The sequence below is a fragment of the Bos taurus genome, chromosome 26 (genome assembly GCF_002263795.3).
Source record: "Bos taurus isolate L1 Dominette 01449 registration number 42190680 breed Hereford chromosome 26, ARS-UCD2.0, whole genome shotgun sequence".
Lineage (NCBI taxonomy): Eukaryota > Metazoa > Chordata > Mammalia > Artiodactyla > Bovidae > Bos > Bos taurus.
In genome coordinates, this window is record NC_037353.1 from 42,053,711 (window position 1) to 42,070,582 (window position 16,872).

Here is a 16,872-nt window from a genome sequence, read left to right on the forward strand (position 1 = left end):
TTAAGGTATGGCCAAAAGGAGGGGGTGAAGAAGGAAATGGCAACCCATCCCAGTCTTCTTGCTTGAAAAATCCTACGGACAGAACGTGGGATTGTAAAAGAGTTGGGCATGACTTAGCAACTAAACAACAAACGAAAGCAAAGGGAGAGGGTGGGCCGGGGCGGGAGGCCCAGGCTGGCCTGGCTGGCTGCCCCAGTGGCCTGTATGGATCCAGATGCAGAAACTCCGTTTCATCTCTCACCTTGGAAGGGACGATGCTCAGGGAAACCGACGGCATCCGAATGTACCAGGGGCTGAACTGCAGGTGAGGAGCACAGCCTGTCGCCGTCCAGGAGCCCCTCGGATGTGAGGATGGCTCCTGGTTAGGGTGAGAGATGGAGGACGTGCTCCAGTCTTGGCTCAAGCCTTTGACAAGTCACTGAGCCTTGAGAGTGGGAAGAAGAAGCGTGCTTCTTGAGAGCGGGAAGCTGATCTGACTCAGCTGCCCAGGTGCCCAGCATCTGACAGGTCCTGCTGAAATTGTCATGGAGTGAAATCCACAGGCCTGCCCTATTGTGAGGATCACATGAGAGGGTGGATAAGGATATTCCGAGGTGCTAATTGCACAGTATCAGCTGAGATGAGCAGCCTGGGCCTCGGAGTCCCTGGTGGGGACATCCGCATCCTGGGACCCAGGTACCTGCCTGGAAGACCACCTTGTTACCAGAAGAATGCTTGTTGAGTGTGGAAGGTGAGGGTGGAAGGATGGGTGCTTCTTGCAGGCTGTGAGAGCACCTGGACTGTGGCCCCACAGCACCCTGAGGGTGGAGCCCCCAGGGGCCTTGCCCCCAGGTGGCCGTGTCCACCCTGAACTGTGCAGTGGGGGTGGGCTGGGCGTGGTGCTGCATCTTAGCTGCCCGTCTGCTTTCTCCAGGCTCGTTGTTGGCGCCTTCCCTTTTACCAGTGTCACCTGGACATAATCCAGCTAATCAGACCCCAGCTGTGTTCTATTCCTTGTGTCCTGGACCAGAATGAAATCTGGGAGAACAAGCCAAACAGATCTGGAAAGATCCCAGGTGTTCCCAGCAGCTGGGTTGGGCCCCACCCTGTTCAGACCTGCATCTTCCCCTATACCCAGCCAAACGTGTCCTCCTGTTTAAACATTTTCTTCTGATTACGATCATAACACATATATGTTGCCTAGTCTTGAAAGTGGCTCAGTCTTGTCCAACTCTTTGGAACCCCATGGACTGTACAGTCCATGGAATTCTCCAGGCCAGAATACTGGAGTGGGGTAGCCTTTCACTTCTCCCAGGGATCTTCCCAACCCACAACTCCTGTGTACATGTTGCCTGTACGTGTATATATTTGTCTCTGCATAGGTATGTAGTAAGTGAAGTTGCTCAGTCTTGTCTGACTCTTTGGGACCCCATGGGCTGTAGCTTGCCAGGCTCCTCCGTCAATGGGATTTTCCAGGCAAGAGTACTGGAGTGGTTTGCCATTTCCTTCTCCAGGGGATCTTCTCGGCCCAAGGATTGAACCCTGGTCTTCTGCATTGCAGGCAGACTCTTTACCATCTGAGCCACCAGGGAAGCCCTGATGGATCGGTAGATAGGTATTAAATATACATATGTATTTATGTGTATTTGTTTATGTTGATATATAATTATTGTATCCCAAATAAGCTCATACTGTATGTACATTCCTTAATCTGCTGTCTTCTTCTACTTATTATTTAGCTTGCAGTTTTCCTGACTGTACATGTAAACAGCATGTGGTTCTGAGGGAGGGTCTGTTATTAATACTTGCCAGGTACTGGCGGAAGTCCTAGTTTTGACCAGACTTGACTGCTCTTTTTGAGTTTTTACGTCCTCTCCTGTCGTTTTTCTGTCTCTTTTTTTCTCTTATTCTTTATAGATGTTGTTTATCTGCCTGTTTTTAACACCACCCTTTGTCTTCTAATTTGTTTTGATTTCAGAAACCAGATTATCGAATTGTCTTTGTTTGGGCTGCTGTAAAAATTACCATAGGCTCATGGGCTTAAGCAGCAAATGTTACAGTTCTGGAGCTGGAAAGTCCACACTCAAGGCATGGACAGATTTGGTGTCTGGATGTCTTCTCACTGAATCCTCACATGGCAGAAGGGGCTGGGAGCTCTCTGGGGTCTTTTATAAGGGCACTAATCCTGTTCCCAAGGGCTCCACCTTCATGTCCCGATCACCTCCTAAGGACCCCACCTCCTAATACTGTCACCTCGAGGATGAGGTTTCAATGTGAATTTGGAGAGACACACACATTCAGTCCATAACACCAACCTGTTGGAATAGTATATGAAAGAAAGCTAAGTATATTGTTGAACAAGACCAGAAGAGGTTTCTCTGAGTTCAGGAGCTTTAGTACAAGCTCTGGGTCATATGACTTGGTTGAGCAGAGACATTTTTGTATTTTCTTGGAAACTAGCTGTCTCTTGGCCAGCTGAAGATACTGCCTGCATGTTGAGAGGCTTCTCACTAGGTAGGGTGTTCTATAGTTCTCGCTGGAGAGAAGAGAAGGACTTTTAAATGACAGCCCGTCAGAAGCGCCTCCTTGTGTCTTTTACAGTCTTTTTTTTTTTCCACTAGCATCCATAAATGTCTTTGGAGAAGGGAATGGCAACCCACTCCAGTATTCTTGCCTGGAGAATTCCACGGACAGAGGAGCCTGGCGGGCTACAGTCTACAGGGTCACAAAGAGTCAGACATGACTGAGCGACTTCCATCACCATGAACGTCTTATTTCCAGTTAGGTTTTTTTTTTTTTTTTTGAGAATTTGAGTTTACAGATGCCAATTTAGGTTACTCAAGCAATGAGTTAGGCTACAAAGATGGGATTTCAGGGCTATCAGTGTATGAAAGCAAGAACATAAAAAGGCTGCCTGAGTCCCTTCTCGCTCTATTTTTCCTAAGACTTGAGTCAGTCTGGCCTTTCTCCAGGAAGGCACAACACGATCCAGTTACAAATCTGTGGCGTCAAGAGCCCAGAGCCCATTCAGTGCTGATTCTTTACTACCTGCAGTGGGGCCTGAGGCCACTGAGAGTCCCTTCCCCTTTGCTAAGTACTTGGTGTCATTGCAGTTAAGTCAGTTTCACAGCTTGTGCTGTGTGTGTGTGTGTGGGAGGGGTAGCGGGGTTCATTGGGCGCCTGTGTACACAGCCACGTGTGCACAGTGCCACACCAAGCCTTCTCCCCGTCCCTGGCGAAGTGGGTTGTGTGCATCTCAAGGGAAGGGTGAAGTCCAGCTCGGCGCAGCTCCGACAGGGTCCACGTTCTCCTGGATACACTCGTGTCCACGGACCACCTGGCAGGACAGCCCTCCCACACTGTGTGTGGCCTCCAGATTCTCTTTCATGGCTAACTCAGGAGCTCTGACCACATGGGAGTCTTAACTAGCTAGCAAATCACATTTCCCAGAATTTCTAATGCTTGGATGCCAAGGGCAGAGCCGGAGCTGCAGGGACGTCCGTGCTGGTCCAGAGGCTGAGGATCTGAGCTCCCAGCCCAGATTTGATTCCCGGTCAGAGAGCTCGATCCCACGTGCCACAACTAAGACACGGTGCAGCCAAATAAATAAATAAAGATTAAAGAAAAGAATCCGAGCTGCAGTAGTAAGGTGGAGAGCAGTATCCTCACTGTTTTTATTCCCACTTACTGGGCAGCAATCCAAGGGCCTGGAAGGTCAAGGGACTTGTCTAAGCTGACACAGTTGCAGCAAGTGACGTGGTTATAGTGTAGTGAGAGCTTGTGGACAGCGTTCCAGTCATTCCAACTTCTGATTTCTTTGGGGGACAGTCTGTCTCCCCCATTCTATCGAGTCTGGGTCGTGCTAAGTCATGTCTGACTCTTCTGCAACCCCATGGACTGTAGCCCACCAGACTCCTCTGTCCGTGGGATTCTCCAGGCAAGAATACTGGAATGGGTTCCCATTTCCTTCTCCAGGAAGTGTTATGGGTTGCTTATTTATTAGGGTTCCTCACCCTTTCTGGGCTTACCCAGGTGGCTAAGTGGTAGAGAATCGGCCTACTAGTGCAGGAGATGCAGGAGATGCGAGTTTGATCCCTGGGTCATGAAGATCCCCAGGAGGAGGAAATGGCAACCCACTCCAGTATTCTTGCCTGGATAATCCCACGGATGGAGGAGGGTGGCAGGCTTCAGTCCATGGGGTAGCAAGAGTCAGACACAACTTAGTGACCGAGCACTCAGCACTCACACCTTCTTCTAGCTAAATGATGAACATACGACCCAAGGTGGGCCAATTGGATGCTTAGTCCTGTCTCTTCAAATCTGACTCCTCAGCCACCATAGCCTTTTAATAAATTCCACTGTTGCTTGAGTTATCTAGTTGGTTCCTGTTTCTTACTTTAGTCAGTTCACAACTGGCCATCACCAGGTCTGCGGGACTCCTCTGTCCCTGAGGATACTCTTCCCCTTTGTGATTGCATTTTCCTTTGCAGCCAGTGTGTTGATACCCCTGGGAACCCTGCTGACATCTCTTCGTAACCACCAAGTGAAAGCTGCTTGAATCTGAAAATGCATCTGCCTTATAACCCGACACACGCTAGGTACTGGGAGTCTTAGGATGCGGGTGTCAGCATCAGTGGGACTTTCCCTCGAGTGTCAGGCTGGAAGATCCTAGCTGCCTGGCTAGGATGCCTGGGAGCTATGTTCACAGGAGACAGCACCTGACTATGGCTCCTCGGTCACCTGACGGACCAAGAAGCACCTCAGCCTTTGACTGTGTTGAAATCACAGTCTCCCTTTACTGATTTATTGAGGAGTCATGTTGCTGAGCAAAATCCTGTTTCTATATCCAGGATGGGGAAATTAAAATGAAAGACACTTTTCCGTCAGCCTGAAAAAAATGACCAGTGTGGCCAAGTTGTTTTAAGCAGGAGGGAAGAGTGTGTGTGTGTGTGTGTGTGTGTGTGTGTGTGTGTGTGTGCGCACATGCTCGTGCATGCACATTGGGGCAGAGACAGAGTTTCTTGACAAGGTTGTCACAGCGGAATATTCTGATGAATAGAATTTAGGGCACAGCAGTTTCTAAGATATCTGCTCACTCACAAATGCATCAGATTCTTACACGAGGTGCAGAGATGAATGAAGTGGTCTGATGCGCCAAGAGCCCGAGTTCCTTCCTGGAAGGTCTCCCTCTGTCTCTGGGACGGCGGATGGTCTTCCGGCCTGGAGGACGTGAGCCCTTCTCCCTGGCTGGGCTTTGGGCCCACACTCTGCGTTTGTCTTCAAGGGGGAGGACCACCAGAAGGAGCGTTCACACTTCTTGCTCAGGTGGTCTCCCCTGGAGCTCAGAGGCTGGGGCTCGTATCCTGGGAAGACCCCCCCACCTCTCAAGTGTCTGCACTGTGTCCTTTCCCTCTTGGTGGGCGGTGGCAAGAACTTACAGCGCCCGGATTGCTCTCATGGTGAGAAGTGCAAACTGGAGTTCTGAGGAGCTGCTCTGCATGTGAGGAGTTGATCCACATGTGGAACTCCCCTTTTCCTGTAGCCATCCTTAAGCTCAAACTGCATTTTGATAATCACTGTAAGTATAAGTAATTTTAGATTTCTGGAATAGGAGGGCATTAATTATATTATATTAATTATATTAGTTATATTTAGAACTAAAGCTCTTACTTGGCAGCAGTTTCATGCAGGCAAGCCCAGTTCCATGGAAGACCTGCCAGGAAGAGGCCTTGGGAAGCACTTCAGCTCTCCAGGCCTAAGTTTCCTCACCTGCATAAAAAGATATGATAAGTGTACTGAAGTAGGAAATAGTCTCTAAATTTTCTTCCCGCTTTGAAGGTGAAAGATTCTATGTTCTCTGAAATTTATTCTTCTGAACCCTTTAATGATCTGTAGTAAAGCTTAAGCAAAATGTGAAAGATTGAGGGCAGGAGGAGAAGGGGACAACAGAGGATAATTGGATGGCATCATCGACTCAATGGGTGTGAGTTTGAGCAAACTCTGGGAGATGGTGAAGGACAGGGAAGCCTGGTGTGCTGCAGTCCATGGGATTGCAAAGAATTGGGTACGACAGAGTGTGAACAACAAGCCATTTAATGATATTCTGGAAGATGGCATGTATAGTCCTTCTTTATTAAAAGGTTCCAATATTTTATTTGTAGATACATATATTCACACATATATTTGTGTTTATATGTATGCATGTGTATGCCATTCCCTTCGAGGATCTTCTCAACCCAGGGATCGAACCTGGGTCTTCTGCATTGCAGGCAGATTCTTTACCATCTGAGCCACCAGGGAAGCCCAGGATTGTATTATACTAGCTTCTCATGTCTATATTATATTATGTTACATTATTATTATGTGAATGTTGATCTTATACTCCTTCACTATTGTCGTTTACAGAAATAAAACATAATGTATTTAAACCAAACCAAAAATATAGGTTGATAGGCCTCAGGGTTCTGCATGTTGCTGGCTAACTGTCTTGCTTTGGGGAGAGCTGCCATAAAATACTCTTTTGTCTGGATGGGAGGGAAGTTTGGGGGAGAATGGATACATGTATGTGTACGGTGGAGTCCCGTCACTGTTCACCCAAAACTGTCACAACATTGTTAACCAGCTGTACCCCAACACAAAGTAAAAGTTAATAAAGGCAACTCCCTCCCCGCTAAAAAAAACCCCAAAGATAAAATACTCTTTTGATGCAAGGTGCCATCTATGAAGGGTCTGGGTTCCTCGTTGTGTGGAGGAGGTTTCCAAAGTGTGCTCAGTGGGGCTTTAGGTCCTATAAAGACTTTCCAAAATCTGAGAAAAATATTTGAGGAAATATTTTTAAACTTTACAAGCACCCTGGGGAGCCTGGCAGACTCGGGTGTCAGCAGGCAGCACAGTCTCTACGCCCGTAGTTATGCGTTTCCATCTTCCCTTCTCTGTACACACACGCTGTGTGTATCGCCTGCCACCAGCATATGGCCTTGTGCTGATTGATAGATTAATTTGGTTTTGCCCAGTTAGGTAGTTCTCCTGTCCTGACTGCCTTATTAAAGAATGTCCCATGATCACAGGACAAGCTGTTCAGAACAGGTGCTGTTCGTGGTTACTCATCAGGACTTCTCAATAATGTGCAACCAGGAGAGAAATCAACAGACCCAGTGCTGCATTAGGCATCCTCAACCCCCAGGGTCAGATTGTTTAAGTTCATAAAAATAGCTTAATGGTTCTCAATGATGGGCTTCCCTGGTAGCTCAGCTGGTAAAGAATCCCCCTGCTATGCAGGAGACTCCGGTTCGATTCCTGGTTCAGGAAGATCTGCTGGAGAAGGGATAGGGTACCCACTCCAGTATTCTTGGGCTTCCCTGGTGGCTCAACTGGTAAAGAATCTGCCTGCAATGGGGGAGACCTGGGTTTGATCCTGGAGTTGGAAAGATCCCCTGGAGAAGGGAAAGGAAAGGCTATAGACTTTATAAGAATACATCATACAGTGACCTTATAAAGTGAGTGAAATACTACTTTTCTCTGTGCATAGGAAATTCACATAAGATGCATTTAGAAAAATAGTTTTGTTGCTGGAAAGGTTTAGAAGCCACTGACGTAGTAGTAAGACAGCACAGATTTTAGAGGCAGACAGTTCTAGATTTGAGCCCTGCACTTCCCTAGTTTACTAACGAGGTGAACTTGGGCTAAGCAGTGTGCCTCTCTAAGCCATAGCTGTGTCATCTGCAAAACGGGCCTGCTCTCCAGTAGCGGGATATTTTTGTAGCTTATAGAGAAATGTGCAAATGGCCTAGTCCAGTGCTTGATATGTAATAAAAAAGTTCAACATACGATAGCTATTAGAATGCTATTTATGCTGGGAATTAAAGTCATTATATTTCATGCCCGGCCATTAAGAGGTACACCTTTACACTCTGGAAGTGCATATACCTTATTATATTTGCGTTCATTACATATTTACTTATAGAGAACTTAGCATTTGCATATCCTGGTAAATACATTTCTCTGTAATTTAGAGTCATTTTAGCAGACTGTAATGGCACATTTCTCTTTCTGACACAGCTTCTTGGCAAATTAACTTACTTGCATTTTCATTTTAAAAACGTGTGGTGCCTTCGCAGAATAATTTCCCGTACTTTCAGTTCTTCTTGTAGGAAAAAAATTATTGCACAGCCAAGGAAAGCTGCTTTCATGCATTGGGACTCTGGAATGCTGTTTTATGTTTATGTCCAGGCTCTTTGTGGGTGGACTGTAGAAATCCCCACTCTTGGGAATGTTTCTGAGCCCCCTCTGAGAAACTGAATAGGGAGAAAAGAGCTAATTAAAAAAGCTGCCGTCCGCCTCCTCTAATTAACTTGCTCTCCACTCCTGGGGGAGGGTGTGAAAATATGAAAACGGCACTCAGGCGGTGCTGGAAGTGAATGCCATTCTAGGGGTCCCTGGTAGCCTCTGGTGTTTTGATGCAGAAAAGGTTCGTAGTGAACAAGGCGAGGAGCCTCACAAGGGGCCTGGTGTACCCTTGCCCTCCCTGGACACTGCCTCCCACACGGGGCGCTGGTGAATGGTGGTCCCCTCTGAGCAGGTGTGCACGCTGGGCAGCTGCGAGCTGGGGAGACCTCATTGGAATTCAGCAGCTTGAATCCATGAGCGTCCGGCCCTCCCTGTCGCTTGCTTATGCTGCTGGGAAAGATCAGGGGCCCTTTGTGCTCTCAAGCCACACATCGCTGGAGCCCGGGGATGCAGAAGCCGTGGGAAGAGCTCCCTCTGCATCTCTGCTGGGCCCTGGGGAAGCTCAGAACATCCCTGCCTGGTGGTGCGGCGGCTAAGTTTCTCGTGACATCGTAAAGAGATTCAGAACCCAGACGTATCAGCAAAGGAATTAGGGGTGGAAGTTTGGGGACAGAAGCTGTTCTTCAGCGGAAATGGCTTTGGCCTCCTGGTGGACATGGCCCCCGGTGGAATGGGCCCGGTGGATGTGGACGACGGTAACCGGCAGTGGGGATTCCAGTTTGCGGGTCCTTCACGGAAACCCAGGAAAGAGGCAAGTTGTCTGTGTGCGTCTCTTCAACATTGCCGCTGATGAGTGCAAAGCTGGGGGCCAGGTCTACACCCAGAGCCCACCGGGCAGATCTAAACTACTGTTCCTCTTTGATGCTTGGCTGCATGACTTTCTTGTGTTTTTCATGCCAGTAAAAAGATTCTGCAGAAGTTCAGCTACCTAGATCTGTGGTTGTCCAGGCATGGATCTTAAATCTCTCCCCCGCTCCGACCCCAGACGAAAGCTAAGTCTTTTAATATTAACATGTGTTTGTAAAAGTTGGTATGGCCCCTGTTGCATTTGTATAAATTAAGTCTTGTGAAATTTGATAGTAAACAGGCTTCAGCTCATTGGATTCTGTCGAATCCAGCTCTGATGTTTCTCTTCATCTCTTTGTGTCCCTGGAGAGCTCTGTGGCTGGTTGCAGGAGCCAGAGTCCTTGGAAGGATGGGAGTAGGGGATCTTTGGCTCCGATAAAGTGAGTCTCTGACACACAAGTTGTAAAAATCTCGATGGAGATTTTCTGAAGGAGACTCACCAAATGGCTCTTTTTCTCCTGTCCTGGCTGACTGCAGAGGGCTTGGTTGGTCGTGGTGCTCTCTGCTGGCTGGCAGACAGTCTTTAGAAGATGCTGACTTCTGCGGAGGACACTGGTCCTTTGATCTTTGTGGATGTTCAGCTCTATGAGCGTTTCAGCGTCCACACGTACCTGATACATCGCTCTCTGATTATATATCTTCTACCAAATTGCCTGCTGTGTTGCTTGTGCCAGCAGCAACCCTAAGTATCCACTGTCTTGATAATTACCTTCCTTGTTGCAAATAAATAAATGGCATTTTGGTCAACTTAAAATATCCTGAGATGGGAGTGAGCCTGGGTGATGCTGCTGATCCTCAAAGTGAGCTGAAGCCGGCACCACAGACCCCTCCGCATCCTGAGCCCGTTAAGGAGCTGCCCTCCAGCCTGAGGACACATGCCTGGCTCAGTGATCTGGGGACGCCTCATCGTTTCTGGCTCGAAATTGAGTCCCTAGTGGAAGCAGGGTGATGAGAAGGGCTGGCTGCCCTTGGTTTTCTCGAGCCAGAATAAGGCTTTTTTTAGCTTTGTGAGCCTCTTCCCCTTTTTACAGGGTGGCATGGTGGGCATTCCTCTGGGTGGGGTTTTGGTTCCTTTCTCTGGGTGAAGAATCTTCCTTGAGAGCAGACATCACTGCAGACCAGCAAGGGTGATTTTCATGCTGCTGGGATCAGCAGGCTGTGCTTTGAGCTTTAGTCTGACACACCCTCCTCTGACTTGCCAGCTTTCATGCCTTCCTTCATTGACTTAACAGATGTTTATTCACTGCCTCCTGGTTTGGACTCGGGGATGTAGTGATAAAAAAACACAAAACAGAAAAGGCTGCCCTCTTGGCCTTTTCAGCTCAGTCGAGGAGAAATATAATTAACATGATTAGAAAGTGAATACATCTATAATAACAAGTTATGTGATGTGCTGGGGAAGGAATGGCAGTGGGAGAGAGTGGTGGGGTGAGAGGAAGAGGCCAAATTCATGGGAAGAGATTCCGCTTCATGGGGTGAGGGTCCTTTGAATGTGTTGGAACCACAGCATCGCCAAGTGTCCCTGGGAATGCTTCCCTATCGGTTTGACTGAATTGATGCCAAGTAACACCTGCCAAAGTTGATCAAAGGATTCTACTGTTGTATTTGCCACTGAGGTCAGAAATGTGTATTTCGAGTAGAGCTGAGTTCAAAGACTCTGTCATTTTGCCCCAAAGCTGGTGATAATGAGATTCACTCCTGGGAAGCACACTGCTTCAAGGCTGGCCCTGGACCATTTAATTGGGCCGCGGGCCTGGTTGCGGTGGTCCCGGGAGGGGTCATTAGGCCGTGCACTGCTCCTCAGCACCGGCCCCTTGGAGCAAATACAGCCCCGGCCCCTGTCTAACCTGTCCTTCTCCCTGTCTCTCTCCATCAGGAGTTCTGACTCTGAAGAAGCATTTGAGACTCCGGAGTCCACGACCCCCGTCAAAGCCCCACCAGCCCCACCCCCGCCACCCCCCGAAGTCATTGCAGAACCTGAGGTCAGCGTGCAGGCTCCCCCGGAAGAACCAGGTAACCAAGGGCCCGGCACCCCTGGGGCGGCGTGGGAGCAGCCCTACTGCTGAGCCCTGGGGACACTCACAGCGGCTCCTCTGGGGACCGGCCTGGAGGGGGGCACCCACCCCCGGGGACTGTCGCTGGAGCTCTTTATGTCCTCCCAGCCTCTGGGCCTCTCAGCGCTGGGCTTTGTTTTATGTGGTGAAAACTTAGGGTGCAGGAGTACAATGGGTTATTTTGTGTTTGCTTTGCAGAAGTTTAGAGGTGGCCTCTGAAGAAATAGTGCATTTAACTCTGGGTGCCTTTCAGCCAACCCCCAGAGCTGGGTTTGTATGGGACAATGGGGTCTTGGAATTTTCTGGTGCAATCTTGGATTCTAATTTCTGGCCCCTGGCTCCCGTAAGAGCGCTGGTTCTGGTCACCCATGTGACTTGCATTTGTATTAAAGGACACAGGCGAGAGGAGAAGGGGAAGACAGAGGATGAGATGGTTGGATGACATCACGGACTCAGTGGACATGAGTTAGAGCAAACTCTGGGAGATGGTGAGGGACAGGGAAGCGTGGCATGCTGCAGTCCATGGGGTCACAAAGAGTTGGACACGACTGAGTGACTGAACAACAGAAGCCCACACGGGCTTGGGGATGATAATTGGTAAATGGGCAAGAAGAGAAAGTGATGGGCGGTTGAATCTGTGCAGGGGTGACTCCTTTATTCCTCATTAACTTCAGACTATCCAGATTTCCTATCACGTCCCCACACCCATTCTCCGCTAGTGTGACTTAAAGACCTTTCAGATGCAGCGATTACCGGGGGTGGGGGATGGGGGAGGACAGGACAGATCTCGGGCCCCAGCCTCCAAGCTGCCCACCTGACCGCTGCCATCTGTGTGCATCCTCCAGTGACGACAGCAGGGGTGGGACCACCTCGAGCATCAGAGTTTAACATGAGGCCTGGGAAGAGATGGAGATTGCCGGAGATGACCCCATGAGCTGGTTGGGGGCCAGGTGGTCCCAGAAATGTCCACACAGGCTGGTCAGGAGACCACGTGGTCTCAGAAATGGCCCCCCCAGGCCAGTTAGGGGGCCAGGTGGTGCCGTCTCCAGAGCTGGATTGCCTCCTCTGGACCCTGAACTTCAGAGGGCCCCACTCTGGCCTTCCTCGGCCGCAGCCCTGGCAGTAAGATAAGTCTGTAGAGCTGAGCTCCCCCGGACCATGTCCCGGATACCTGGGAGCAGCCGCTTCCTGGGCCCACCCAGGCTCCTTCTTCTGTCCCGTCTTCCCGAAGCTGACTGTGCCCACGTTTACACCCTTTAGCCGAGAAGGAACCAAGGCTGGGGCTGGGACGTACGAGTGGGTGTCCACACATCTGTGCTTAGAAGATGCCCCAGGTGAGGGGTGGAGGCCGGGGAATGGAGGAGGGGGCCAGCGTCCATTCGTACTCCTGCCCTAGCCAGGAGCCAGGTGAATGGCAAAATAAGAAGCCATTTGACCTTGATGTTGGTCTTAGAAAGAAATGGGTGGAATCCATTCCACCCGCTCTGGCTTCAGCCTGGCCGTTGATTAAAGGCAGACACTCCTGGGGCTTTGTTCCTAAACACACATGCTCCCTGGTGCTGGGGGGAGAGGAAGAGACACCTTTGCTGGGATCCGATGAATGCAATTTTCATAGTCTCCCTTTTCTGACAGCTATCAGTTAGTAGTACCTGATTCTGCATCATTAGTCTAGGTGCTAAGCTCTAAGAGGGTGATGATTGAAATTTATTTGATTTTAAGGTGGGGAAGAAGCAGGCAGGGCTGCTTATAGTTCTCAAAGAGTCTTTTGCACCCTGTATTCTCTCTGGCATATAGTAAAGTATATAAAAATTCCATTTCCTACAATATTGTAGAAATTTCACCCTGAGGTTTTAATGGAAAGCAGCTGAATGACAAATACATTTTAGTCCTTACATCAAACATCCAATTAAGAATAAATGACCCATTTTTATGGGTGTAATAAGTTCACACTCTGCATGCGTGGGATACCTGAGAAAGGATGTTAGAAGGAGAACAAAGGCCTAAGACAAAGTGTGGTCCATCCTTGAGCATCACATGGCGTCCCAAGGGTGGTCACTGCTGCCAGCATGCATGTGTCCTCTGGGATTTCCAGTTTTTCACGTCCTGATCGTTTCTGGGGATGGTTTGCCACCCCCGTTCTTTTCTTCAGCCTGTCTTTGTTCCTTCTGCCTACTTCTTTTTTCAATAAAGCAATGAACAATCTCCGTTCTAACATACACACACACACTCAACCACAGTACCCGCCCCTGGCTTAGATGGCAGTTTCTGAAAGAGTGAATATTATGGAGGATTAAGAGAGACCCCCCACCAGAAGGGGTTGCAGCTATGCATGGCCATGAGTCACAGCCTCACAGAACTTTTGATTGCACCGGTTGGAGTCTGACTTTATGCTTCTCCTCCTTGGAAAACTACAGTGAGGCTACATGTGGATTATACAGTGAGGACGCTGAAGGTCGGGATCGTGTCTGCCTAAAGCCCCCTGGCTTGGGCTGCACAGAAGTCCGTCTGATGTGCCACGTTCATTTGAAAGATCTACTTGTCCCTTCTGTAGACATCATGGGACATTACCCAGAGTGGGGAAGTGGCTGTGTATGCCCCTGGAGGAGAAGAAAGCATCCTTCTGGGAACCAAGGAGAGAAAGGGCAAGAGGGGAACGTCTGTTGTTTGGTTTGCCTCTGTGAAGTGCCTGCAGTGTTGCTAAAGGTACCAAGAGAACCTCAGGAAATAATAGACGAGTCATTTGGCTGTGCATAAGGACATAATTTTTCCTCCTGGAAACTTACATTTTGCAAAGTAATCCATCACTTTATTTTGGGCTTTGCATGATTGTGCGCCATGGGAGAGGAGGGTGGCTGAGATGCTGGTGGCCACCTTGCGTCTGCTGCTCTTCTGGGCTGTGCTGGGATGTGGCTTACCACAGTCCAGTTTTCTTATCTGTAAAATGAAAAGAGTGACCCGTGAGTCCTCTGAGATCCTTTCCACTCCCGCTTCTCATGCTTCTGTGATCAGGACGCTTGGTTGCTGTAGGGTGGCTGCATTATTAGAACTTAGGACTGGCCACCGAAAGATGTAATGAAATGTCCCGTAATTAAACAATAGCTCCATTTAGTGTCTGCCATGTACCAGACCTGTGCTAAGTTATTTGCATGTTTCATCCCAGCTTGGATGAGGGAAGGATCCCCAGGACTCCAAGTATCTGTGTGTGGGGCATCTCATCACCTGCTACCCAGTGAGATGTGGGAATAAACCCTATAAAACATAGCCCACTGGTTCCTCTGTCCATGGGATTCTCCAGGCAAGAATACTGGAGTGGGTTGCCATTTCTTCCTCCTGGGAATCTTCCCAATCCAGGGATCGAACCCACATCTTCTGGGGCTCCTGCGTTGCAGGCAGATCTTTACCCCTGAGCCACCAGGGAAGCCCTTACTGATTACAGTCGGTTATTCATATACTTGGAGGATGTAGAGCTGGGCTCCCTCTGTATGGGACCATTTCCCTTTTGATATATTGGATGAAGCTAAGCGTCTGAGGGCAAGGGTGCCTTGTGTTAGCACCTCTGTGCCTCTGGGCCCGTGGATCCCTGCCCAGGGTGAGCTCACAGTGGATGGGGGGAGGGGAGAGACGCGCAGCACAGCTGGCAGAAGTGCTCCAGTTAGAAGCAGCCGGCGCGGCTAAGTGATGTGGCCTTTGAAGACAGTCAGGGGAGAGGAGACGTCAGGAGGTGAGTTCATATTGAGCAAAAGTCATGTGCGATACAGACAGAAGATGCCCGTCGGCAAGTCAAGGAGGACTGGGGACATCCTGACCTTGGACTTCCGGCCTCCAGAGCTCTTCATTCAGCCTGTGGATTTGTTCCAGTGGCCCGAGCTGGACTGCTGCAGCTGGGAACCACCTAGTGAGCCTTTGAGTGTCGTGAAACAAGGATGCTGACTTTGTCCTCAGAGTGAGCCAGGATCTGGAGCCAGGGCAAGCGTTGTCCAGGTCTGCCCTGGTGGGGTGGATCCCTCTGGGGTCCTGACGTTCCTCGCCTCTGTGTCCACAGTGTGCCTCCCAGTGGTTGACTGGGAAGCACCCAGATTATTTGATGTATAGGAATGCGTGTGTGTGTGCTCAGTCCGACCCCATAGGCTGTAGCCTGCCAGGCTCCTCTGTCCATAGGATTTCCCAGGCAAGAATACTGGAGTGGGTTGCCATTTTCTTCTCCAGGGGACCCTCCCAACCCAGGGATCAAACCTGCATCTCCTGAATTGGCAGGGCAGTTCTTTACCACTGAGCCACTAGAGAAGCCCCAATATATAGGAATGAATGAATACATTGTCTTCATGTTGATGTGGTGTGTGAGCATTTATAAGTCCAGTGCGGGCGACTGGGAATCTAACTGGCCCACACCTGCTCTGGAAAATCAAGGCCTGCGTGTGGCAGTGGCCCATTTCTCTGGTCTAGGGCTTCTTCTGAAGAGAACCAAAGAGCCCTCCCACCTGCTCTGGTTGCCAGACAGTAACATGGTGGTTCTCAACCAGGGATTATTGTGCCCCACCCCCGGGGAACATTTGGCAATTTCTAGACAGGGACGACAGAGGATGAGATGGTTGGATGGCATCACCAACTCAATGGACGTGAGTTTGAGTAAGCTCCGGGAGTTGGTGATGGACTGGGAAGCCTGGCGTGCTTCAGTCTATGGGGTTGCAGAGTCGGACACAACTGAGTGACTGAACTGAACTGAACTGAGTGAGACACGTTTTTGACACATTTTGGATGGCATCAGGGACTCGATGGACATGAGTTTGAGCAAGCTCCAGGAGTTGGTGACGGACAGGGAAGCCTGGCATGTTGCAGTCACAAAGAGTCAGATATGACTGAGCGGCTGAACTGAACTGAGACACATTTTTGGGCTTTGCTGGTGGTTCAGATGGTAAAAAGAATCCACCTGCAATGCAGGAGACCTGGATTTGATACCTGGGTTGGAAAGATTCCCTGGAGAAGGGATAGGTTACTCAGTCCAGTATTCTTGCCTGGAGAATCCCCATGGACAGAGGAGCCTGGCGGGCTACAGTCCATGGGGTTGCAAAGAGTTGGACACGACTGATCAACTAAGGCTTTCAGATACATTTTTGGTTGTCACAGTTCAGGGTTGGGGAGGGTAAAGGCATCTTGTGGGCAGAAGCCAAAGATTCTTCTAGATATCCTACAATGAACAGTATCTCTCCCAACTCTCCCCCACCCACCACACACTGAGACAAAATACTTACCATCCTGACATGGGCGCAGTAAAGAGGCTTAGAAACCCTGCACCAAGATTCGATTTCTTGGTCCATGATGATTTAATTATGGTATGTCACGTCTAAAGAGGAAAGCCACATTAAGCAGTCAGAGAGCTTTTCTTCTGGGGAAAAGAGTGAGCAGATGGTTAAGCTGAGTATCTGCTGCGTGTTTCGTGGTTTGGGGAGAACTCCTGACCTCTGAAGGGCCTCAAAAGGCTGCTGGGGTGTGCCTAGTAGCCTGGGAGAAAACAGGCTGGCAGTTGTGGGCCTTGCTTTGGAAATGATGGGAAGCATTGAGGCTTCTTCCTCCTCCCACAAGGCCCACTTGAAACGCTGGGTCCTCTGCATTCCCTGGTCCTTCTGTGCCCTCTGCACTGTGTGTCCAGGGCAGGAAGAGGAGCCAACTGCTGATGGAAGGAGGGTGCAGGTCTCTGGAGGCAATTGGT

The 16,872-nt window shown here is 49.5% G+C and overlaps 1 protein-coding gene across 26 annotated transcripts in view; it reads left to right on the forward strand.

Moving 5' to 3' along the window:
* Positions 1-16,872, forward strand: part of TACC2 (transforming acidic coiled-coil containing protein 2) — a 234,999-nt gene that overhangs the window by 176,082 nt on the left and 42,045 nt on the right. For all 26 annotated transcript variants that reach the window (XM_015460758.3, XM_015460765.3, XM_015460769.3 and 23 more), the window contains one exon: positions 10,988-11,124. In XM_015460758.3, coding sequence (XP_015316244.1) covers positions 10,988-11,124 — 137 coding nt within the window. The remainder of the gene's footprint in view (positions 1-10,987; positions 11,125-16,872) is intronic.